This window comes from Nipponia nippon, unplaced genomic scaffold (genome assembly GCF_047370975.1).
Source record: "Nipponia nippon isolate SJK-2023a ecotype South Korea unplaced genomic scaffold, ASM4737097v1 scaffold_1, whole genome shotgun sequence".
Taxonomy (NCBI): domain Eukaryota; kingdom Metazoa; phylum Chordata; class Aves; order Pelecaniformes; family Threskiornithidae; genus Nipponia; species Nipponia nippon.
Genome location: NW_028262290.1, coordinates 65,284,582 through 65,311,284, shown reverse-complemented (window position 1 = coordinate 65,311,284; position 26,703 = coordinate 65,284,582). Strand labels below are relative to the sequence as shown.

At 40.6% G+C, this 26,703-nt stretch overlaps 1 protein-coding gene across 3 annotated transcripts in view; it reads left to right on the top strand.

Annotated features, from left to right (window-relative positions):
* MBP (myelin basic protein) overlaps window positions 1–26,703 on the top strand; it is a 123,286-nt gene that overhangs the window by 47,421 nt on the left and 49,162 nt on the right. For 2 of the 3 annotated variants that reach the window (XM_087758034.1, XM_087758028.1), the window contains exon 3: window positions 13,719–13,830. In XM_087758034.1, coding sequence (XP_087614160.1) covers window positions 13,719–13,830 — 112 coding nt within the window. Of the gene's footprint in view, window positions 1–13,718; window positions 13,831–16,629; window positions 16,739–26,703 lie in introns of those variants that run through there. The other variant, XM_087758043.1, reaches the window with a different exon arrangement.

The window sequence follows — 26,703 nt, the reverse complement described above, 5'->3', positions numbered from 1 at the left end:
GTGTTCGTTCTTCGGCTCTAGGATGATTTTTTTACTAGAACATAGAGAAATATCTAGATTTTTTTCATGTTAGAAAGTAATTTTACTTAAATATCATTGACAATTACCTACTAGTTCACATTTGGTGAACTTGAGAGACTTACATTGGCCTGCTGAAAGGAAGGTCTGACAGATTTGGGCTCACAGTTGGACGTTAAGTGAACAAGGCCCCGGGATACTACTGTGGCTTTCTGAAAAGGTAGTTGTTCCTGACTTATGATTTTCATATCAAAATTTAGCATTTAGCCTTCTGTTGCTTCCTGATAATTGTCTTGCATGAGAACTGATGTTGCTGAGAGTTGATGGGCAAAGTCTGTCTCTTAAAATGAAGTATTTTTTTTAAATGTATTTTCGTGGTAGTGCCAGAGGAATATTGTTGAATTTGTATTTACTGGATTTCTTTGAAGGAGGGAGAAACCTTTTATGCTACAAAAGCGTAAAAACATTTTGTAAGAACCATTATTGGTGAAACCGTTTTTTTGCTGAGTTGCAGCTTTCTGATTTACTGGGGCAGGGGAAGATGATCCTACTTTAGGTTATGGCTTTCCTTTGCAATTTTTGTAGTGTTACGTTCATGTAACTGCTATTCAAAATCTCTGATATTGGTGCTTTTTCAAAGAAAAACACAGGGAAGACACCTACTTGCCACTTGAGTTATTTTAAAAAAACTATTTATGCCCACTGTTATTTTGGAGTATAATCTGCCTGCATATCTCCTGTTAAGAAATAATTAATGAGGAGAGGATTTAAATCCAAGTTCTTAAACCGCTGTATTTTGTTGATATAAAAGTGGGAAAGCTTGAATTTTCTTAATTTTTTAAATCTGTTTTTTTTTTTCAAGATTTGCAAAGGTGACTAATTATTGTAAGAAAGTCTTCTTGCAGTGTCTTTGGTGAGGTATGAGAAAGTGAGGTGACTTCTGGTTTTTGAGCATGTTGAAAAAAAAAATAAATACCTTGAGTTGCCTTAATATGGTTCTAAAAATTAACATCTACTTCCCAATTGTCCCTCCTTCCTGTATCTTTAAATCCAAGGTCATTACTTAAGGTGCAGTCGCATTTTTGCGCATGCTCTTTTTCTCTCTCATGGGCTTTCTCTTTTAGGAGAGAGATTTGGATCCATAGCGTTGTGGTGAGGCTGCTGGGGCTTGTTAAATCCTTGGACTATTATCCCCTTGCTGCTCTTCCACATGGGCACCCTTGATACTGGAAGGGGAGATGTGCCTATCAAGCATGGTTATATGGCTCGGGCTGAGGAACAAAGGCATAGAGACCAAGGGTTTTCTCCTTGATCCTCCCAGTGGGGGTGTAGGGCTTGAGAAGAACCACACAGATCCTGGAGGTCAACAACTGGTTGCACAGCCGGTGCTGACAACAGGCATTTGGTTTTTACAACCATGGGGACCTTCTTTGAGGATCAAGGACTGCTCAGAAGAGACTGAATCTACCTGACCAAGCAGGGCAAAAGCATCTTTGCCAACAGGCTGGCCAGCCTGGTGAGGAGAGCTTTAGACTAGGAACAATGAGGGAGGGAGATGATGACTCACAGACAAGTGAGGAAGTGGTGGACCAAGTTGGCAAGCAAAGGATGCGGGGTGATATGGAGAAGAGGAACCTTGGAAACAGCACGACAGGGCTGAAGGCAGAAGTTTATTCAATAGATGATTGAGGAAAATAATCCTTCAGCAAATACTAGTTTTTGCTTAGTGTCTAACACTCCTGGTGAGTCTCCATTACACTCAAGGTTTTAATAAGACTTAGTATCTAATGTTTGTAGCATATTTTTTTTATATAGTCGTATAGTGAGGAACTATTTTTGACACATTAGGATCTTGATAAAGTGATCCTTGATAATGTGATCAATGTCTTGCCTTATCTTCACATATCATAGAATCATAGAATATCTCAAATTGGAAGAGACCCATAAGGATCATCGAATCCAACTCCCTGCTCCTTGCAGGACTACCTCAAGCTAAATCATATGTCTAAGATCATCGTCCAGGCGCTCGTTGAACTCTTGACAGGTGGAAACAAAGAAGTACGCTTACTTTTGTGCTCATACTGTTGTGCATGGAGGTTTCTCAGCACCTGTGGAGTTTGATAGATGCACTTATTTTTCAAATACAACAGAGAAACCAGACTGACTGCAGGAAATCATGTCCCTGCTCTTGATAATTACCCTTTCCTGATCGCTATTCTGTGCCGATGACTTAAGCTTGAGTTGCGGAGGTCTTCTGCAAAACCATACGCTCCTGAAGTGAATAGAGATTTTTTGTTTCTTTGTTTGCTTGGGTTTTTTTTAATTGACTTAAGTGGGAGTTAAAAGGTGCCATAACAGTGTTTTACAATTGTACAATCTATTTTGTGTCTTTATCAGTTTCCTTTAACTAAAAAAAATCTTACTTCCATGCCAACTGTATTTCAAAACTGTTATCTGAAAAGAAATCTTTAGTTACACTTTGAAAAGGGCAATCACGTTTTTATTATTTTGTAAATATCAGCCCCATAAATCTTGACGTTTGAAAGCATTTTCTTTTAAGTGGTGTTTGTGAGTTTATTTACACTATGCAGAGGACCTTTGTTCATTCTGGGAGCACAGAGTAATAAAACTACATCTCTTTCAAGATCATGCATTTAATATTGACCTATTTAAATCAAACAGGGAAGAGGAAAAGCTTGTGTCATTCAGTTACAAAACCCATAACTTTCTCTCTTGGGTGGATAGACGGGAATATTCGTATGAAGGCCTCGTGCTGTGTGACTGGTGGCGAGTTCATGGCAGCTTCCCCCTTATCCAAACATTGCGTGGCAAACCTTGTTTCTCCCATTAAAACTGTGTGTGGGGCCTTATGTGGCGAATTGGATCCGAGAGCTGGTCTGGTTCAGTTCTCTCCCTCTCTCTCCCCTCACGTTGTTAAGGATTATTTTTAGCCCCTCTCCCACCCCTCGTTCTGCTCCTGGAGGGCCCAACAAGCGTTCGGAGGAGCCCAGCTTGAGGGCATGGTGAAGAGGGAGGACACAGGCCGAGGGGATGGGACAAGGCTGGGGCCACGGGGGGAGTGCATGCTACTGAGGAGCTGAAATGTCAGGTTTTCTGGGTTAAAACACCTTGCTACTCCTGAAAGACAAGGGTGTCTTTTTTCTCAACAACCCACCACCCCGCCAAAAAAAACCCAAACCCTTTTTGTACAAAATTTAAGAAACATTTGATAAATTTATCATGGTGCAGAAACAAATGAATTGATTAGTACTGTGGTCAAAATTTCCTTTGAACCTAGAGGTCTTGTAGGTCGGTAAAATATGTTTTAATGTCAGGCAACTTGTGTGTAAAATTTTTCTTAGCTTTAGCCTAGATATATACTTTGCTAAGCTAGAGACTGCCAAGTGACCTAAAGCAGTGAAAATTATCTTCCTTCCAAATCAGTATATTAGAAAAACTCTCTTCTAAAATTAACTGCTCAGTGTTATATTTAGTAGTTCTTTTAATTTTTAGCAAATAAGTGTAAATTCCACTTTTTAAATGCTGAAAATGTCTTGGTAGTTTTTAGGGAGTTGAAGGGATGTAATTTTAAACCTAAAATGCTATTTTGCAAGCTTGCTTTCCTCATGAGCTAAGACTTGGGAAACGAAAATTAAATTAAAGAAGCTGAAAGTCCATTTTTGGTGCACAGTGGCAATTGTTTCAGGGAGTGTTTCCTACTCATTAAGCTCAGAGGGAATTTGCATTGGTATAATGTATTTCTGTGAGTAGAACAGTGAGAAAGTTCTTTAAAGTTGTTTACCCTTTTTAGCCTTTTTTTTTTTTGTGGTACACTTTTAACACAAAGCAAGCACTTAAAACATACTGCTGTTGCTCAGTAAAGCCAGTCTTCAACTACATATAGAAATGACCCAGACATATATGTTGGCGTATTTTTTTTTTTTTACACACTGAAGGACTGGTTGTTGCATGTAATGGAATTAAGAATAAAATACCAGAAGTGAAATTCTGGCCTCCTTGCAATCTGGTTTGCTGCTGGGGAACTGGGCAGAGGTAAACTTCTGTGTCGAGTGCTGAGTTCCTGCTCTCTGTGTTTAGTTGGCACGATTATGCTTCAGCTCTTTGGAGCCCACATAGTCACATGTGTTCCACTTCGCTTCTGCAGGCCTGTGGAGTCAACCATTTGTATCCACGAGTGAAACCTTATCTGTTTTCTCTCAACAAAGGTAATGCTGGCTGCAGAGTCAGGATGTCAACTGTGTTGGGTTTTTGTCAAAAATACCTGTCCACTGTCAATTGGAATACTGCAAAAGTCAGAAAGTTTTCACAGCTGGGGGCCCAGAAAAAATGTTTTTTTGCTGATGAGGTGGCAGACTGGTTTATTTCTAATAGAATCATCATAGAATCATAGAATGCTTTGGGCTGGAAGGGACCTTTAAAGGTCATCTAGTCCAACCCCCCTGCAATGGGCAGAGACATCTTCAACTAGATCAGGTTGCTCAGAGCCCCATCCAGCCTGGCCTGGAATGTTTCCAAGGATGGGGCATCTACCACCTCTCTGGGCAACCCGTTCCGGTGTTTCACCACCCTCATTGTGAAAAATTTCTTCCTTATATCTAGTCTGGGGTTTGTAGTTTTGTATTGTTCTTAGTCTTGACACTTTTACAGTGAATATTTCTGAGGTGCTCTGAAATAACTTTCATTTTCTAATATATTTCACTCAAAATACCTTCTAGATAATGGGAGGAAGAAAACAATATTTGATTCAACTGAATATTTGATTGTTACTTATTTAAGACACTCTGAGTATCTTCTTGTTCCTGGGGCACTGCAGGCATCCTTTTGTGTGATGAAGCAGATTTGGATGTCCCTTCAGGCATGATTTCCACACCACCACCACCACCCCGCCCCACCCACCAGGCAAATGCAGTGCCATAGAGCCAGTGGTTGGTGGAAGTCTGGGGAAGGGCTGTACTCTGTCCTCTGAGTATCATGTAACTTCTCGGGTAACTTCTGCCCCGAATTGTGGTTTGGAACGATGGTAGCCTCCCAAACATACTCCTTTGTGGCCAGCCATTTCTAGGCTGCCCACAGGGAAGCGTCTGAAGAGGCCTCTCAGTGCCTTTGCTTCCTTTGCTGTTCAGTGCCGCTCTGTAAAAGCACACATACGCGGCTGTGCAGCCCAGCACCCTGCAGAAATCCTTGGGGCGTTGCTTTGAGGCAAGTTTGTAGTGCCGCTGAGTGCTGTGCTGTACCACTGCGTTGTGATCCCCGCAGAGACCTGCCGCCTCTCTTCTCTCTTCCTGTGGTTAAAAGGGGCAAATCGACAGGTTTACTGCCACAGGCAGTCAGTCCTGTATAGACCCCTACGGAGGATTCGAGGCTGAGGATCTCGGTGGCAAGCGTTTTGCTTTTTATTCATTACAACTGCCAAACTCAAACCTGCGATACGAGTTCAATGTACAAGGTTGAAAGATAATATTTGCCTGAAAAAAGCCGAAAATACTTGTAATGCTCTCTTCCCGACTAGTGGACTGTTATTTCACACTTTTTTTTTAATGGTCATAGTTTTATTGGTTTATTTTTCCTTTTAACTATTGTGCATCATTCTGTAACTAGTTGCTAGTTTTTGCATCTCTGTCGTGCTTTTAGTATAGATGGAGTATTCAGATGGTTAGATGACCTTTTTTATATTTTTCTCGTTTATCAGATATCTGTATGAATTCTTTTCAGATTTTATCAATATTCTAGAACATAGAAGTGGTTTCGTTAGCAGAAGGAAACAGGATTGCTTTTGTACACTTTTTTATTACCACCCTTCAGGAAGACCTCAGGTGGTGCCATTTGAAAATTGCTGATCTGCTGGGGTTAGACACTGCCCCTGTTCAATGTATTTATGAAGCCCTTAAGGAGATACGCTGAGAGTCAAGGCTGCAGCATCAATGTTGTGTTTACGACTTAAACCACATCCTTTTCTTGAAAAAATAGAGAGTGAAATGCTTGTACTTGTTCAGCGTGAGGCTAAAATGAGCACTCAAAGGAAAGTAAATTAGCAAACAGTCTAGATAGGATAAAGGTAATGAGTGGGCTGTGAAAGCATTGGTATTGATAGCTGTCGTTCTTCAGACTGTTCTGGAAATATGCTTCAACACCTTTTGTAAAAGAGATTTGCTATTGTACGTGATGTCCAAAGTGCCTGTTTTTGGTTTTGTTCATCGAGTGTTGTTATAGTTCCTCTTTGACTCATTAGGTCAAGAGCTGCATCCATCAGTGTGCCTGCCAGATGCTGTTTGCGGTGGCACTATAGAAAACCGCCCGGGTTCAAAGCAGGCAGCGCATGTGCTTTAATAACGTTTCAGGCCAAGTGCTTTGGAGGCTGTCAAAACTCGGTGTGTTCTCAAGTGTGCTTTTGATCCTTCTATTGGTCTGCACAGTTTTGTATTGCGTGTGCCCCTGCGCTGCTTGTACAGCTGAGGTGGTGGTGGTTGCCCCGCTCTGCAGGACCGGGGTGGGATTGGCAGAGGAAATAGCAAGTCATAGCTCTGTCCGTACTCGTCTGAATTTTGTGTGATTCACGTTCAGGTTTCCTGTGTACAGTTTCAGGATTAATGTGCACAGAGTGAAAGACATGTGACAGGATTCTTGCTTCAAATTGAAAATACTGACCCGGAGCGTATTTTTGTGTCTTGTCGTAACTTGTTTTGCAAATTCCTTGCTGTTTTATGAGAATTCCCGATTCTGGCAGTGTCTTAGAGTACCTACAGAGTAACAGGTCACTCACATAGCTTTTCCTCTCCCTCTGCCCCTAGGTATAGGGTACAGGAGTTTGAGTTTGTTGTATTTTTTCAGTTCACGGTATTCATGGGAAAACCTTGATTCTTGCACAAGGTTGTCTGTCCTGTCTTTTGTTTTGTTTCCCAAATGAACGCTGTCATTTTAGCACCTTGCTCCCCAATGCAATTAGCCTGTGTCAGGGGTATGGACACAGTAATGTAATCACTTGTTTTCTCCCTATCGCGTTCTTGAACCTCCCTCCTCAGCACTGGGAGAATACCTTACGGCATACTGTGGATCCATTAGTTTTCTTTATCTCTTACATTCTGAGCTGAAGAGATTTTAGCTCAGTTATCAAATATGAGAACCCCAGTGTGGTCAGGAACCTTTTCTCAAAATGAAACAGAATTGCTGTAAAGGCAGGATATCCTCTGTATTAACCCAATTTGTAAGGGCTTCTCCACAAACAGAAGTAGTTTTTAAATGCCTTTCATAAATAGAGGGAGGCACATAGGAAAATAGTGTGGAACTGGTAATGAAGAATGTAGCAAATTTTTGAGTTGGAATTCAGTGGTTTTTACTGCAACCCCTCAGTACCTTAAGGTTTTAAAATAGACTGAATGCATTTCTTCAAAGACCTGGATAATGTGTTTGAGGCATCTTAAACCTTTTTCCAAGGGCCTTTGCCTGCCTTGGGGGTTAGTGATGGGATCCTTTTGTTGAAGCTTCTCTTGAAATTCTCCGTTGGTGGCATTAGCAGCAGTAGCACTGTACTGTTGGAGCTGAGAGGAACAGAAAACTGTCCTTGGAAACCTCTAGCCCTCTCTCTTTCCATCGTTCTGTCATTTTTTCATTCTTTTACCTTATATCTCAAATAAGATTTTGACACATGTGCAGGAACATAAGAGTAATTACTTTGTATAGAAGTTATCGAGCAGAGGATATTTTGAGTATTGCATTTTAGAAACTGAATGTAAAGAATCTGTAGAAGTGAAAATTAAACTGAGAATATAAGGTATACTAGAAAACTGGAGATAATGATTGTGATTAGCTTGCTGTTTAAAAGAGTTATTTTATTTATCTCAAAATTAATAGGAAAACTTGAATCCTTTTCATGACTGGTGGGGACTGAAGAAGGAACTGATGTAGGAGTTCCTGCAACGTTTTCAAGGGCTTGAAGCTGTAGAGATAACGTGAGCCCAGCCTCAGTCTGGCGTAACCCTGTTCTGAATGATGGCAGTAGTCTTGCTCGGGGGAGTACGAATTAGCCGGTATGGCAATGTTAAAATTCACCATTCACGTTCTGTGCAAGAAGCCTGATGCTTGCTAGTGTGTGTATGAGTTTCTATATTAATGGAAAGGGGGTTGGAAAGTCTCCACAGTTAAGAAGAATTAATGAGCGAGTTCAGGAAGATGTTTGAACGTACTCGTTAATGCAGGTCCAGGAGATCTCTGCCCACCTGAAGGGGGCCAACTGCCATTCCATGAATTCTTGCTGCTATTAAAGGTTGTCCACAGCATCTCTTCAGTTGTGTTAAGCTGCGCCTGTACAATTCCTCACAATGGACAGGAGCTAAGAACTTTGAGACTGGAGAAGAAAATAACAAGGAACTTCTCCAACTTTCATGGTAGCAGTGTTGTTAGTCCTTAACCTGGGGATGCAGAGCACAAGGCAAAAGCGACAAAGAAAATTATCCCCGTTAAGAATGGTTTATATCCTGTCCTGCTGATTGCAGCAGTATTTGGCATTTAGAGGAATGTTCATGTGCTTGACAGACTTAGATACGTCTCTCTCGGTCGTGTTACTGTCACATTTTTGAAGGAGCCTACATCCATGATTTAAAGATTTTTCTTTTTATTTCCTTGGAACTCTGTGGAATATCAGTTAGTGGTGTTGGGAAGAGGCAACGTATATAATGTCCTAAAGGTGTACTATAACCTGGACATCATACATACATTATGTGAATGTTAAATGAAAGCCGGCTTTTCATGATAGAATTCATGTGAATATCACTGCAAAAGTGGAAGATCAGGAACGATTTGCTGAGTTCTTCAGCTGAGTCTGGAGTTGCCTGATCTACTGCTATGGATAGTTTAGATTATTAAGATTGTTATTGCCTGCAACAATCTACCCTTTTTCTGTTCTTCCAGAATGGAGGCTTATTGCCAGTCAAATCTGGTTTTATCCACTAGAAACTCTTGTCTGTCTTTTGAGGTGGCGTCTGTTGTTTATCTTTAATTTTGTAAATCCAGTGTAGAGGAGGAATCAAGTGTTTCACCATGCCCGCAGTTCTGCCAGGTCTTGTGGAGTTAAGTGATTAAGTGCAGGGAAGGTAAAGTGATATGGACAGGCATGAATGAATGAGAGAAGGAACTGGAGAAATGGCTGTGCTGCCCAAGCAGCCGTTTGTGTAGTTGTGGTCTGTGGTGTCTCGCTGCATTTAGAACTGTTGATGTCAGTGTGCTACTTTTCTGAAAATAAAGGAAACTTCACTCTGTTTTTATTTGTGCCGTTGGGATGGAGCTAAACATATACTAGCTAAGTACATAATAAGAAAACAGAATAGATTGTAAAAGGCAGGAATGAGAGCACAGACAATACAAATCTCTGCTTCAAATTGAATTTCTTTAGTTCTCTTTTAGATATAACACTAATGCTTCTTCAATAATTGTTTGGTTTCTGATGAGAAGTTTTAGCTTTTCTGTGTGTCTTTCCTTTGCAAAATGAAGCAATTGAGTAACAGCTTTATCGTTAAAGGAGAAGAAACAAGCCCTTCCTAACTAGTATGCAAAACTGGCAAGGTAGTTAAGAAGCTGGCTTGAATACTCCAGAGTACAACTTTCCATTTCTGAGTCCTGTGCTTTCTTGAGAAAATAGCTGCTCCAGTAAATGTAATACGCTTCACTGCACCTCTTAGCCTGGTCTGTTACTGTAGTGCTTGCAGAACACAGGTCATTGTAACTCAGCATTTCTTAGTATTTCCCATTTAGGTTAAGATCATCTAAATGGGCACTAAGAGCAGCAAAATACAAAAAACCTTGTTTCTTGCACAAACAGGTGTATATATAGCCAAAACATGATTTTTGATATTGCTATTTGTTTGTTGCAAATATTTTGATAGCTACCTGTTGTATGTATATTTACTTATCAAAATTTTAAAACGTTGTATAATATGGAGACTGTGGTGTTCACTTGGTGGATAATGGGAAAACAAGCAGACTGAGTCACAAGGCATGGGTGAGCAGCTACAGTGGGAAGCTGGGCCAAAACTGTCTTGTAAAACTGTGGCAAATTATAATGCAATTTCTAATATTTATCAGGGCTGAGTCAAGAGCAGCCGTATATGTACATATTCACATATACACAGTTGCAGTATATATGCACATCTTATTTTGTAACTGTTTTATAGAACGATAGACATATTTCTAGGCTGCAACCAGCTGTTATGATGCAGTAGATGCTGGGCTGGCTACTTAGGTGTTTTATGGTATTTTGGAACATGAGTGGCCCAATTCATGTAAGAAATGCAACTCCAGTCTGCTTTGGTAGTCATCTTGGTGCTCTGTGGTTTCTCTCCCGATGTCAGAACACCTGCAGAACGGGGCACGTCCTCCTCACTTTTTCTGAAGTACAGGTTGGAGGCCTTAGTTCAGAGAAGGGTCTAAGCACACTGAGGATGCCCATCTCATCTCAATAAACTTGATTTGAATTCCAGTTTAATGCTAATTTTTGTGGTGGTTGAGGAGATGCTTTTGGGGAGAGTGAGTGGGGTTTTTTTGTTTTTTTTTTTTTTTGTTTTTGTTTTTTGTGAACTTAGGCCTAAATAATACTTACTTTGTGCTAAAATCAGGTGTAATCTATAGTTCTTGGGAACTGATACTGTAAAAGAAACCTATTTTGCCCATCACTTCTGAAATTGCATTGAGTGCTCAACCTGAAAGTAAGAGCTAGATAGAATTACATTTACTGTGTTATGTTCAAAGGGCCTTTATTTTATAACCAACCACAAGCACTTTGTAACTGTAGGTAAAGAATCGCTCTTGGCACAGGCAGTGTAAGGGAATGTGTTTTCACTTTTTCTGTTCGTTGATAGAGACACTTAAGAATTTTTAGGACACTGGAAGAAAGAATTAAGCAACTGGCTAGATCTTGTCTTTTAAAATGCTATTTTATAATATAACTTGTTTTAGAGCATCTGGATCATCGATTATTCTTTTGCAGTGATTTTTTTTTCCTGTTGTTTTTGGTTTATAAGAATATTAGATATGCCAGTAATAATGTGTCATATAAATTTTTTACTGCAAATAATAAAGCAAAAGAGATCTTCTTAAAGTTTATGTTTTGTGTAAGAAGCCATGCCAAGCAGATTTAGATCCAACCATGCACTGTCATGTTTTAGACTGATATATCACACAACTTTCCTGTCGACATCTTGGAGCTGACATCTGTCAACACCAACATTGTGGCTTATCCAGGGAGCAGACAGCACAGCTGCTGTTTAGTTCTCCCCAGTGATTTAACTCGAACCAAAATATTTCAGGGCTCAGTCTTTCCAGTTTCCCTGAGACTGCCAAAACTAAGTTTTTGAAGTAAGGGATGCGAACATCTCCCTGGTAAGAACTTGGAGTGACAACTCATTTTGTAGACGCCTCTGAGTATCTGTTGGATAGTGTTTTGTTGCTGCCGCTCTTGATGCCTTGCACAGCTTTCAGACTCTTTCAGTCATTTCCCAAGAGAAACAAGAGCACGGGAACAGCAATCCCTCTCCTCCTGCACCGCCAGCTTTACCATACAGTAAATACAATGGAATACATTTGAAAACGGAGCTAACAAGCACTGTCTTTACAAAGCCTAGAGCAATAGGTCTGATGAGGAGTTCAGCTGTCCCCTTCATCTGGTAAAGCCCTGAACTTGGTTTGATCATATAATTGTACAAATTTTGTCTCATCCATGATGGCACAATTTTTAGTGTTTTTTTGCTTTGGGATTGGCTCACTCTGCTGTAGCAGATGTCCTCTTCTGCTTTTTTCAGAGTTGAAGGCTGTTTTCCATCTCTTTCTGCAAAGAAGAGGTAGTTGAGTTGCTGCTCCCTATCGAGCAGCTAAAATAGGATGGAGAACCCACCTTCAGTATGCAGCTTACTGAATCAGAGGCCTCTACATGCAAGTGGTTCTGTAAACCAGTGCCGATGCTGCGTACCTCGGCATGTGTCCCTCGTGTGTGTGAACAGCACCTAGCGCATTGCAAACTGGGTGGCTTCCCAACTTACGAATGATATCTGTGGAGACAGGGCTCATGTATTTGTGCTGATCACAAAGTTGTTTACCCAAAGCAAGTTATCTCCCAGTATAGCCACTGCTGATTTCTGACTGGGTCCCTGCATCTTCCCGAGGGACACTAGTTAACCCAGACTGAGGTGAGCATCTGCTAAAACTGAGTGTCTCCTCAGCTTTGAGAGATACATAGTGGATGGGTTTTCTGTGTGGGAGGCTCAGGTTGGTGCCTTGAGGGAGTGCAGAATCCTTTTTTTTCTGCAGGTGTTTCTTCCTCTGAAGTATAGTTTCTCCTTTCCTGTTCTCTCTGCTTTCTCTAATTCTTGCCTGCTGCTGTGTGACACCAGTAGGCTTCCTAGGTCTGTCTGTCTTTTTTTCCTGAGAAAGCTTGCTGTCTTACTTCAAAGTCTCTTGAGTTTACGTGCCCTAAGTTTGTACTCCTGTGTTCTACATGGAGGTTGACAGACTTAGTTTACCTGTCTCCTTATATCTTCTGTGTGGTTATTAATAAGGGGAAATAAGAGACCACTTAGAGTTTGGAAGTGTGCTACATTTCTGAGGGCAGAACTGGTAATTTTCATGGACAGATTGTATAGCAGCATTTTCAAAATTAAGTCAGAATTTAGAAATTGTACAAAGGTAACTTCTCCAGAACCACAGAAAATCTTCTAAATGAGCGTGTACTTGAATAGAGCAATATCTGTCCTTTAAAAAGCATAGGCATACTACATTTCTCTTTTTTTTTTTTTTCCTTCCTCAACTTTTAGTCAACTTTTTCCAGTAATATTTAATATTGCATCAGTCACGTCATATCCATTGTTCAACAGTTGACTGCATATGAAGTTCATTGTCTGCATTGCTGCAAGCATGCATATACATTTCTCTCGAGTACCAAAGTAAAACACTTTGAAAACATGAGTTACTTTTGCTTTAGTAGCAATATAAATATTTAAAACTCAATGCTTCACGTGTTATGTTTTCTTCAGTGTTTTCTAGCTAGGGAATGAAATGCTTTGACTTCCGTCAGTTTAAGTGCTGAGAAGCTGTTGACTTATCTCTGGGCCCAGTCCAACACCAGGTAGCTAATTGGCAGATTTGTTTCAGAAATAGATAAGTACTTGTGCTTTTAAACAGTACATAAGTTGGTTAAAGGCTTGAAGATGGCTGCTTCTAAGCAATAGTAGCTCTCTCTAGCTCACTTACCTTTGCTCTGTAAGGAGAAATATTTGTGCACTATCTTCTGATCTCTTGGTTCCCTAAGTCAACAATGGAAGATGGCAATAGAAAGAAAATGAAATATGAGGAGGAAAGGTGGAAACTTACAAGTCTGTCACAGTTTTTAAGATGGCCCTCTTATTTAGATGTCTTCTCTAGTCCTCTATGTTATGTCCTCTAGCCAGATTAAAACAGACTCAAAAGAAAAAAAAAAAAAAAAAGGTGTTTTCTGAGAGTATTTTCCCTCAGTATTTTGCAAAACCATGTGTGTATAAATACATATATATGAGAGAAATAGTAAAGATACCAAACCCCTCTGTGTTAATGTTTCCATATTCAATAAGAACGTAATGTGTGTGTAATTAAGAAGCTTGAAGAATCTTTATGCTTGATAACTATAAGAGAAGACCTTATCTGAAGAAATGCTTCTTTTACAGAATGCTGAAACCAAGGCGGAGGAAGCAGCTAAAGAGAGTCCGAAAGCAGCTAAAGAGAGTCCGAAAGCAGCCAGACTAACACAGCAGTCTTCAGAGGATAATGAAGTATTTGGTGAGTTACTCAAGACAACTGGAAAATGTTATTTGATCTGTTAGTTCAGAAAAGAATTCCCACAAAGTCCTTGTGATCTACTTCACGTTGGTGTATGGCATCTGGGTGTGGGCCATACAGTTCCACAGAGACCTGGAAAGATGGAGGAAAGGACAAAGAAAAAAACAAAGAGGGATCAAAGGTTTAAAAGAAATCATCTCTGAAGAAAGATTTGCGGTCAGTTACCACAGAGAAGAAAGACTGAATGCAAGTCTTCAACAGAATTAAAGATGTATGCAGTAAGAGCGAAAATCAACTTTTCTCTGTCCGTGATGGCTAGGACAGCAGTGAGTTCTTTAAATTGCAGAAAGAAAGATTGGATTAAATATTGGGAAGGGGAATCCTAAAACAAATACTAAAACACTGGGATGCATCATCTGGAAAGTGTGGAGATTTATCATTGAGGGCCATTAAAACAGGTTAGACAAGTAGCTGTCTACACTGATGTAACGTAGTTCATCTTGTGGCAGAAGGATAGACTAGATGACCTCTGAGGATACTTGGAAGCCTAGATTTTAGATGAGCTCCTCTTGATAGTTTTCTGTGAATTCCTTTCCCCCTTTCCCTGTAGGTTTTGCTGGTAGTTTTATTATTTGATTCGAAAGCTGTATTTGGCCTTTTATTCTGCATTAAGATTCTGAAAAGAGCCAGGGAAACCTTATTATTCCAACTTTATGTTAATTTTATGCTAGTAGAACTCCAATAAAAAATGCAGTAATCTAACATTAATGCAGGAGAGGTGAGGGCAAGGCTGAAAGTTTATCAGTTGATGTAGTATTTAGCTCCATTATGTTTTGGAGTAGAAACCCAAAATCTGCAGAAGTCATGTGGATTTTATTAAGGCTGACTAGCTTGAAAACTTCTGGATGAGCCAACTATTTATGAATACAGTAAGGAATTTTTTTCTCTCAAGGAACAAAAGGAATGCAGCATGAATAATTAAGTCTCTCTTACTATATATGGAAACAATGCTTGTGACCATTTAAACTGGTTTTGTTTAAAATTAGCTTTCCTCTATGAGATAATATAGTGTGATTGACACATGAGCCTGAATTCCTGGTATGAATGTTTCCAACACCGGTCATATACTGCCAACGTCTGAAGAATCCACAAGTGGACTTAAGAACTAGGTTTCAACTTTACTAATTCAGTAGTGAGGCTATTACCTCATTTCCTCTACATACGCTCCGCCAGTTATTTGCAGTAGATCCAGTGTTTCTGGTTATAGAGCCCCACAGCACTGTGTAATGTGCATCTCAAACTGTGTCCTTTGTCAGTTTGGTTCTATCTGGTTTTCCTTCTGTGAGAAGGATGGAGACGGCAAAGGAAGGAGATCTCCGTCTGCCTCTTTCTACCAACAAAATCTCAGGCTTTTAAACCTTTTCTCCATTCTGATCACTAGCCCCAAGTACCAGTGGACTAAACCAGGGGTTAGTCAAGTGTCTGGTCCATATGGGGACTGTGAACTTAAAAAATGGGAATTAAAACCCATGAAGTAGGGTTAAACTCACCATCCAGTGATCCATACCCTCACTACAAATTCTTTTACTAATTTAAGAAGGTCGATGTGCAGTGTACAACATGTTCTTTAAAGCTAATGATTTACTGACAAATTGCTAAATATTTCCATGTTCCAAATCTGTGAACTGAACTGCTTATCTAAGATAAGCCAGTGATCAACCTTTGATAACTTGGCACCACAAGGCAAATTTCTTTCCAACTCCAAAAGCAATCAGACTATAGTGTATCAACCCGTTTACCACTTCACAAATGAAAGTCTGGTTTGTTTGGGTTTTTTAAGATTAGATCAAAATGGCAAAAAAAGAAGAGGAAATATGGTGCAAATGGAGTCTGTAATCTTGTTTTTCACCCTGGTCAAGTGAGGAAACCAAAGGGGACTGGAAATTTTGGCAGATACATGTTTTATGTCTCTGAGAATGATGCTACCGTATGTACCTCCCTTTCCCTGCAGTTCTGGGCAGTTTCTTAAGATGTTCAGATCCATCTCATAGGGGATAAATGATAAGCTTGAAACAGTTTTCCCTAGGTGAGTTTTGTTGTCCTGTGACTTAAATGGTTAGATTGCAGACCCTGCTCAGTTATTCTCCCTCTGGCTTGATCTATTTCAACCTATCCCTCATTTCTTTCTTCTTTCTTTCTCCCCAGTGATGCTAATTATAACGAGCGTCAAGTATGCACCAGGAGTTGCGTAATTTATAGCTTCAGCTTTGACTAGAATCCCTCTTCTGAAGAATTTTAAATAGCCTCCGGTCTCTGAGCGGCTGCAGCGCAGCCTTCCCTTTTCACATAGGTCGCTGTCTTCTGTGCCTTACTTATTTGTTTTTCGCAAAGACGACTTTCCCCAGCTATATCTGGACAATGCCACCCCCTACAGAAGGGTTAGCACAGGCAGCCGAGAAGCCAATCCCTGCCTGACGCAGCCGCTGAGCCCCCTGCAGAAAGAGGGGCAGCGCCTGTGGACTTCTGCTGCCTTTTCTGCCTCGCTGGGTGGGAGGGCGGGCGTGCAGCAGGCGCTCAGGGGAGCCGGGCCCCCCTGAGAACGCCGGCTGTCCCTCTTCCCTGAGCCGCCCGGTGGCAGCAACTGCCAGTCCCTGGCGGCCACCGCCGGGTCAAAGGCTCCTTAGCAAAGGAGACAGAAATCTCTTGCTTTGTTCTTGTCTCCCCCCTCTCCAAGGTTAGCGTGGTCCTGGACCAGGTGACAATATGATTTATCAGGAGCAGGGAACCTTCTGTACTGTGGACGGCATGGAATAGATGCAATCACTAGAGACTGTTATACAGAAGATATCCAAGGGAGCTGTGCTGTTTGAATACAGCAATACTTCTTCCGGAAATAGTTGTTTCCAGGGTAAGTGTGGTTTCTGCAGTCCCTATCAGCTGGGTACGGTTTTGGAGGCAAGCACAGTACTATTGATTGAAAATGTTGTGGTGATAAAGAACCAAGTGTGGATATCTCTTTCAAGTCTGCTAGACCCAATAAGCACTCTTCGTAAATACAAGTAAAGATTGATCGATTACAGTGGACGACCATTTGTGACTGAACATTAATGTCTTAGTTTTCTTCTTCTTCTTCTTGTGAGTTGAATTTGGGAATTGCTACTCTGGAGCGTTTTTTTGCATTTCTCTTTAATATTAATTTTTGTACTGGGGCATGGCTGAAATGTCCTTATCAGCAATGGAGCCACGTTGTACCAGGTGCTTTACAAAACAAACAAATGAGTCAGGTGTGTCCTGTGTTTGAGAGCCCATTCTCAAAGGCAGTGAACTTTTTATACACAAGGATAGAGTGGAGAAATGGAGCAGAAGGGTAAGGATATGGGAGAGAAGAAATCTAGTCTGTACAGTAATGGTATTTATAACTATGAAATTCTGAATTAACAAGAGTTAGTTTTGTTTGTCCTTTGAAAGGATTTTCTTGTGACACCCAACAGAGTTCTGTTGTCTGATATATACTGAATATGCATCTGTGATGTGGAACTAGAATGTCTTGCTTGCCACAAACTTCTGTTGAACTTGCACGTAGTCAACATGGTCTCTGTTGCAACCAGTATGTAGTCAGAAAAGGATTGTGAATGACATCTCAGTCCAAGCGAGAGAAGAAAATTGCCGGGTAGAGTGCTATGCATTTAAAGAAATTAATTAGGAGGTGACTGATGACCTTACTTCCAGAGATAATTTTCAGAAGTTTATTAGATCCATTGATACTCTACAACTGTGAGGCAAAAGCAGAGGGCCAAACTGCCTGTCATTCTCATGGGGAGGGCTGGGCCTTTCTTTGGTGCAATCCCTTATTGCATTAACTGGGAGAAGGACAAATGCAGATTTTTTTATACTTTTTGTCTATAGGGCTGAACTAGCATAAACTTACAAGTAAGGAAAAATTCTCCATGGGGGAACTGTGATATGTTGACAGCATATTCCCCTTTCTGATAGCAATGAAAAGTCCAAGTGTATTAACTTTTCAAGATACACTAGGTCTTGATCTTCTCAAACAGGCAAGTTTCATTTCTATCTAGTAGATCAGTTCTAAAATTGTATCTGTGGAAGTGGCCATGGTTTTTGCATGGTTTAGTGCTTTCCAGCGATCTGTGCTGTGTGGCTGGAGTTGTACTTGTTGGGTTTTGTTGTTGTTGGGGTTTGGTGGGGGTTTTTTGTGTGTTTCGTTTTTATAAAAAAGGCACAATGAACTCTGCTCCCCCCCCCCCAAGATCAGAATTGTAGAGCTTCCCCCCCGCCCTCCCGCTTTCACTTAAGCAGGAGGTAAACTCTGTTCTGAGTGTGGCAAAGCAACACTGGGCACAGCACCATCTGTCATTCTGCCCTTTCTGTTTGCAGTGCTGGGTACATCCTGAGGTATGGTTTGTATGCAGAGCTCAGGGATATAGCTAGAAACTGTACATTCAGCACAATTCCACGGCAAACCCTGACTGACCCTGATTCATTGCTTATGCTGATGCCTGCTGCTGTGTCCCACGCAGAATATCCTTTGGATACTTGTATAACCCTACGCAGGTTGAAAAACTTCTGTCTCAACGAGATTTCCATCTGTAATGGTTTGACAGATGTAGTCATGCTCACTGCTGGCCTCCCTTAACATGGTAGGACAAGGGTAGCTGCAGTTGCTGCAGTCGCACCACATCCACATGTAGGAATTTTTGGATTCTGTGTATCGGATACAGTTATTGTTTGCTTTTTTTTTTCCAGTTGGTGATTTAATGATGGTATATAAAGCCCATTCTCCTGAAATAATAAGTAGCGTCCTCTTACAAATTACCAAGTGGTTGTACAGAATATACTTAACAAGGCGGGACTATATATGATTGTGTGTTATATCTGTATGGATTTCACTTTTTTCTTGTATCCATTTTTGCTTTTTGATTCTCTTTTAAAAAAGGGAGGGGGCAGAAAGCAGAAGGAGGAGCTGGAAGGCATTTAGCGGCTCCTGGCTGCACAATGCGTTTATCAGGAGGCGATTTGGTCATGTCAGGAGCTTGCTAAAAGCTGAGGGTTGTTGTAGTTCAGTGACCTTCTTACTGGGAAGCTTCTCTCTTTGTAAACACAATCAATTGTGGGACACAAGCTATGACTTTAATGCAAAATAATGGCAAGCTTACGTGAAAAAATCAATCTGGTGAGACAGCAAATTGTCCTAAAGTAGATGTTATTACCATGGTGCAGTTATTCCCTCTTGCATGAAAGGTATATGGGGGAATTTAGTGTCCTGTAGTTTTTCATTATAAGCTAAGTAATGATTCTGTTGTTGCAACTGTCCACATATTTCCACTTTCCTTCACCATCTCCCTCCTTTTCCCAGTTTCTTGCAAGACTTGGCCTGTCTGGTTCTATCCAGAGACCACTGGTTTATCAAAATTACAACAGCAAGACTGGATTAACTTTCTGAGATGGAAAGAATAGATTTACATTTTACAAAAAAAATGCTTGGCATTCTTTGTGCAGTTGTTGGATCTCAGAAGTAGGGCTGAAACTCTGTTCTTGCACGATCTTGCGTATCATAAAACGCTTTTTGCAAGCTATGTGTAGGGAACCTTGCCCGGTTTACATATGGACAAGAGAAGCCGAAAACTAGAGAACTGCTGTGGTGGAAAGAGACCCACAGGATTTCAGAGGCAGCAGTTGGCCACCTGGTGGGATTTTTTGTTATTTTAGGGTTTGAAGCTTTTTCTAGAAATATAAATATTTGCATTTTGATGTTAATTCTGTGGTTGGTTTGGTTATGGCTCATTTTTATGGATTTTCTTTTTTTAACAGTAGCATTCAAACATGTTTTTTTCTGGCAACCATCTGATGCTTTAAACAGTAACAGTAGCTCTTGGACATCTAACTAGTTAATATGCCATTATAATTAATGTACTGCTCTACAGCAGCATCTAAACCTTTGAGATTACTTTTAGCATGGCACTGATGCTTGCCACAAAATTAATGCACAAGCCCTTAGGGGGCTTTTAACAAGTCTGATCTGGTATGATTTTACCTTTTTTCTCATCTGTACCACATGCAAGCTACATGCATAACAGAGATTTGGGTTTTTCTCCTTCTTTCACAGGGACTGGAGCTGTTTCTGGGTTCGTTAGCGTAGGCAGGGACCTGAGCTGGTAATGCCTGCTGTATTTTTAGCAGTGCAGGGCTGGTGGGCTGTGCTGACTGTAATTAATAAGCACAATAACAGTATAATAAATGACTTATTCATTATTTTAATGCTTGCTATACAGTGTACAGGATCTGCTGAATTTTTTCCCCTTGTTTATTCGGTAAGAGTGAATCTATATGCGAGATGGGGAGAAGCACAATAGGAATTTACCATCCTATTGTTATCCAGAGCACACATTGCAGCTGATTGTAAAAGTGACGATGGCTAAGGGTGGTCTAATGTCACATGTTGCTGCGTGGTGATATGAGGCCTTTGGCTAATTAGCTAGCCGTGAAAACAAGTTACTCCTTTCCCAGTGTATTTTGTCGTCTTTGTCCTGTTAGCAGGCTGCAGCCCAAGGGAGTATTCTGTTTGCACAGAAGAAACAGAGTCCTTAGTGTTCTCCGTCACTGATCCTTATGTACCATCTAGTTTGGTTAAGGCAGGATTTTATCTGTAAATGAATTAAAAGTGCTTCTGAAGGATCCTTATTTTGGGGAAGGTAGCTGGGATGTTGCTGTTGTCCCATTTCCAGTTTTGTTGAGGCTGAATAAATGCTCAGTTCTGGTTTGAGTGAAATAAGAAGCAGAATAGTCCTCTGTGGGCCAACTGCTCTTCTGTCATGTTAGCTGAAACAGATGTTGTCATTAAAGTTTAATTATGATGTGACTCACTTTTTAATGCAATGGCTAGAGGAGAACCAGAATGAGTTTTTGTACAATCTATTAGGAGAATATGGAAACACCAGCTGAGACTGATAATCCTGTTGTGTCTTAAAAAAAAAAAAATAAAAATAGGAAAGCTACCAACTTTGGCTTCCTGCATAGCAGAATTATGGAATTTCATTGGGTAATTCCTGGAGCAAATCCATAGTACTTGATTTAAGCCAGAATAATGTCCTATTGCAAGAACTGTATAAAAACAAAGGATTCTCCTCAGGCTTTCAGTGGTCAATTACCCTGGTTAAAAAGAGGCACTTTGGTGATGGTCTAGCCCCCATAATTACCTCTGATTGCATGACCAGGCTCCATTAGGCTGCTCATAGCACGTGTCATAAGAGAGAGATCCTAACCCAGATTTTTTCTTATCTGAATGCATAAGACAGAAACCAGGGCAAAAAAGGGATACAGAGGTAAACATCTTGCCCTCATACACAGAGTAGGTCAGTATTAAGTTGGTGCTTCCCATCCAGTGTGCTGTCGATTGGGGGAAATTTCAATTCTTTTTAATTCCTTGTCAGGATCAGATGGGTCTGAGAAATACTGGCTTGGATTTCCTAGTGGTTCTCCCCACTGACACCCCCATTTAAGCCTCATTCATTGGAAATATTGTAATTAGCTCTATTCACTTTGGCAAAACTATAGAGAGTTGAGCTTAAAAATAAAAAATCCATCAACCTGTTCTTCCAGCATTAAAGGGGTGGGCTGGAGTATGAAAAGAGCTGTGGATTTTCTTATGTTCAAGTCTCAAGTTGTTGCCCGAAGACTGTGGAAGGGTGGTGAGAGAGGTGTTGTAGCTGCGTCCTCTTGTCCAGCAGCAGCTCTTCTGTGAAAGTGTTGGTCTTGGTATGTGATGGGTGTAGCTCCGGAAGGGAGAGCCAAGCAGCAGTAAGCTCACCGTGAAAGGATTATGAAAGTAGAGAATGACAGCGTATTGTAAACACCCCATGCAAGCTGTTTTGGCGGTGACCCTGACAAAATATTTTTATTTCTGTGCTGAGTTAATCTAAATTATTCTTCAGCCTAATGTATGACATTTGCAACTGTGTCCACAAGACTGATTATGAATCTAATGGTGAAGAGTGAAAGCAAGAAGGAACGCAGAGCTTTTGAATGAGTGAATGAAAATTTGCGGGAGTTGGCATCTCTTGTCTTCCCCTTGGCACTCCCATCTGTACCCTGGAGCTCTGTGAAACTCCAGGGCTTCAGTACCATGTCAGGCAGCACATCCAACCCATACTGGATGCTATGGCTTTCTGTTATGCGTTTGTTCAAGAAGGCTGGCTGTGGTTTGGCTTAACTCCTTAAAATACTCAGCTTGTCAGCACTTGTGCAATAGTTCAGTTTTATGGGCGTGACAGTGTCCCTTTAAGTGCTGACAAGGAGGCACAGAGCAGAAATGCACATCTGAGGTATCTATTTTTGATGAGGAAAATAGAAGTGAAAAGGACTAGTATTTACTGGTGTGCACACACTGGTACTTGTACAGAAACATCCTGGTGGCGACAAGACTGCAGTCGCTTACAAGCCTTGCGAGGAGCAGAGAACAGCCATGATAATGCTGTTCTTTATTTTCAGTGCTGTTCAGAGCAGGCTCCCTCTCTAGAGCCTTCCCTATGCTTCCTTTCCCTGTTGCCAATGAAAAGCTTGGCTTTCTCTAGGTCTTTTAATATTCCCACTTAATTAGAAGGAACCATTTTTCTACTGGGTACAAAGTATCCCTATCAAAACAGGAACTTTAAATTAGTCTGAGTGATTTTTAGTAGCTGACGCCTATCGTAAATTTTTTTTCCTTTTTGAGCCTTCTTGCTGCAGCATCTTAAAATTTCTGCTCTGCGTAATATTAATCATGGAAAACTAACAATGTCCCTGGTAGAGCTGACAAGGAGGACTGCAGCAGAAATCAGTATTTTAAAGACTAAACTCAGTTGTTTAAACAAACACACGTATGGAAAAAATACTTCTAAATCTCTGTTTATCTCAAGTGACTTCAATAGAAACTGGCTACAGATAAAAGAAATTCACAAGAGTTCTCATTTCTGTTCTGAAAGATCTGTAATAGGATTTTCTTTTTAACTTTTGCTTGTGGAAAAGTGATTGAATATGCTCTTGAAACAAAAGCGATGGGTTTTGGGCACCTAACTAAGCCACCACATGATGTTACCATAAATAGACTTTGTTTCACTGAACCCAATGGAGACAAAAAGAAAATATTGATGCTTCTAAAATAGATACTTAACATTTGACAAACTATTCCTTCCTTGAAATAAGTGGGCTTCCCTGAATGTTTATCAGGATGTGGTGATTCTATTTGCCTTGATTTATCTACGCAGGACCTCCTGCTTTTTCCACACAGTAACTCTACTGATTTCGAAGAGCTACGCAGTGGTTAGACCTGAGTTGCTGCCAAGGAAGATGCAGATCTTAGGTCTGTGGTACGTGAAGTCCTCGGCTCAGCTAGCAGGCTTGGGGAAGCCATCATTTCGCATCAGGCATCCTGCACGCTGCTGAGGCAGCTTCAGGCAGGAAGACATTTCCATTTTCTTGTCTGTAGATGCCTTGCAACCCAAAGTCAAATGGGGCAAGTAGAGAATTTTATTCTTGAATTGTTGAAAGGCTAAGTTTTAAATGCTAATGTTTATTGTTGTGAGTGGACTGAATTTTTTGCAAAGCCTTTCCGGGCGTGATTAGTTCCAGACATGATACGTTTTCACCTCCTTTTGCTTCACCTATTCATCAGGTCTAAAATGTTCCAGTATTTAGTTTTTGTAAGGTAAGGTTGTGGCATGAGCAGGACTTTGCCACATTAGCGGCATTATTCTGTCACCTTTTACTTTCTTTCAGGCTGTCCTTTGTTTTGTGTGTCATGTTCAATCTCGTATATAAACTGGCCATCCTTAAAATGACCACCAGACACTCTTGTTTGGTCTCCAGATTTTATTGCCATGGTATCACATGCCTTTTGCATTTGTCAACACAGGAAATCTATTGCAAAATAGGATGAAATGGAAAACTTAAGGTATGTGGATACCAATTACACAACAAGCCTAATTTCAGTCTGAATCCCCTACTCAGCATTAGATATTGTCGTGGTTTAACTCCAGCCGGCAACTAAGCACCACGCAGCCACTTGCTCACTCCCCCCCAGTGGGATGGGGGAGAGAATTGGAACAGTAAAAGTGAGAAAACTCGTGGGCTGAGATAAAAGACAGTTTCATAGGTAAAGCAAAAGCCACTCACGCAAGCAAAGCAAAACAAGGAATTAATTCACTGCTTCCCATGGGCAGGCAGGTGTTCAGCCATCTCCAGGAAAGCAGGGCTCCATCACGGGTAATGGTTACTTGGGAAGACAAACACCATCACTCTGAACATCCCCCGCCTTCCTTCTTCTTCCCCCAGCTTTCTGTGCTGAGCATGATGTCATACAGTGTGGGATGTCCCTTTGGTCAGCTGGGGTCAGCTGTCCCAGCCGTGTCCCCTCCCAGCTTCTTGTGCAGCCCCAGCCTCCTCGCTGGTGGGGTGGGGTGAGGAGCAGAAAAGGCCTTGACTCTGTGTAAGCACTGCTCAGCAGTAATGCAAACATCCCTGTGTTACCAACACTGTTTTCAGCACAAATCCAAAACATAGCCCCATACCAGCTACTGTGAAGAAAACTAACTCTATCCCAGTCAAACCCAGCACATTCTCCACCCCTAGCCCTGCTTTCCTGGAGATGGCTGGACACCTGCCTGAAAGTTTACTTATTTCAGTTTATTTGCCAAAATTTCTTGAAATAATTTTATTGCTGTGTTTCAAAATATAATTCTGATATGAAGATCTGAAAGCAAATTTGTTTCAAGATCCATGCTGAAACAAAACTCTCAACCAAAAACTATCAAGACCCCTGAAAAAATGAAAGCTTCCCTCTTCTTTTTCTACCACATTACTCCATCCTTGCTGTGAGGGATCAGTGGCTGGCCAACATCATCGTGAACTGCACAGCCTACAGAGGGACAATGATACATGAAACTAAACAGAGGAACTTTCCTAGGTTTCAGCAGAATTAGTAATACGCTTTAGCACTTTGAAATACTGTCCAGAATTTGGCATAGAAATTTTGGTGGATTTGGGCTTAAAGTGAGAATCAGAAGATTGGGCAAAATAACTATTTTCCCCTTTTCTCTCTGTGACAAATCCCCCTGGGCCCCAGCACAGATATGTTACCTCTGTTTCCATATGCCAGCAACAATAAATCTGACTTCTATTTCAAAATCAATGCTCACCGGATTGTAGTAATTTATATTTAGTGGCCTGTTTTCAGGACGTGGATTGGAGCCATCAGTGAGATTGAACCTAATTAACAGGATTTTCTGAAAGTGAGAAGCCCAGGAGGTGAGACTTCTAAATGCATGCATGCTTGGGATTTTTCTTTTTCCTTTTTAACTGCTGTAATTATTTTCATGGTGCACTTGATTCCCCCCCCCCCCCCTATTACTAAAGTACCATAATCCAAGTGCAGACTCATTTCTAGCATTATTTCAGTTGTTATTCATACTGCAGAAGCACCTGGTTGAGGACTAGGACCTTGCTAAGCCTATTTATCTATAAATGTAATGGGAAGATTGTAAAAAAGTTGCTCTGCACCCATCAGAGCCGATTCCTATTTTTCAGAGTAAGTACTTTGTCTGCCAGGCAAACTACTTACGCACCAATGAGTTTGTTGCTCTCTAACTGTAGTGCAAAAATCAAATTGCTCTAGTTTTTGCAGGTGAACTGCAGTTTCAGGGTGAAGCCAGTTCTGCTTTGGAAAACTCAGTAGCAGAGTCACAACAGCCCAATTATTCTATTCCTCTCTACTTGCTATTTCTGCCCTGGACAGTTACAGCTACAATGTTATACCTGTACCAATATAGTTCTGCTGCTCACTTCTCCTTGGAAGCAGACATTGAAGTTATTTCTCTCTCCAGCCCTTCCCATCAACAATCTTTTTATATGGACTTGTAATTTTTCTTTCCGTTCTAAATAATTATAAGGGGTGAAAAATGTCTTTCTGGTTTCTGAGTTACATTTTTCCCCACCCACTTTTTTTTAACATATGTGCTGATTACAAATGTTTCCTGCAGTGAAAATACGAGGCTTTTTTTAATGTATTTTCTTAGTTCCCTTGTAAAAGGACCGTTTTAGCACTACCTAAAGTTAAGTTACCCATTACAAGATTTCTGAGTCTGAATGTTCTTGCAAGTTATTTTCAAGCTTCCAATAAAAAGAAAATAAGAGAAAGAAAGCATGCGGAGCTGCCCCCTCAAGAAAACAGAAGTGAATGTCTTGAAATCAGCGTGTTACTCAAGATCGCACACTGCTTTGGCTAGTCACCATGACTCCCGACCTCTTTGTAATAAATCATTACTGACGTATACAAATATCTGACTTTTCTAGTCAGCGCCCTGTGTTTTTCAGAGTATCATAATCATATTCTTTATCAGGAATGAAGTGTGGGAAAAGGCTGAATATAAGCTAGATGGACATAGGGAGCTATTTAAAATTAGAGCATTTTCTCCACCGTCTATATTAGTCTGCTTGTGTTGACATACTTGTGATGCAGCAGTGCAACATAAAGACATGTATTTTAAGGACTAGATTCATAATTCAAATATTCTGATCTAAATAAAAATATAACCCCTTTAATTTAACAGATTTCTTTTAACTGAGGAAGTATAGAAATATTTGATCCTTATGATGGTTTTATTTAGGTGGTTTATTTGCTTTTTTAATTACATAATAAAAAGGGGTTTGACTTGGAGGTTCTCAGTCAGAATGTTGGAAAGGGGTAATTTTTTTTGACCTGAAGTGTTAAAAGAAAAAGTATCTCTGCAAAATAATGACATTTTCATCTGAGCGAAATATCCTAACATTTCTTGGTTGTAAAATACTTTTAATGAGGTCACATCTTTCTGAGAATTGCAGTTT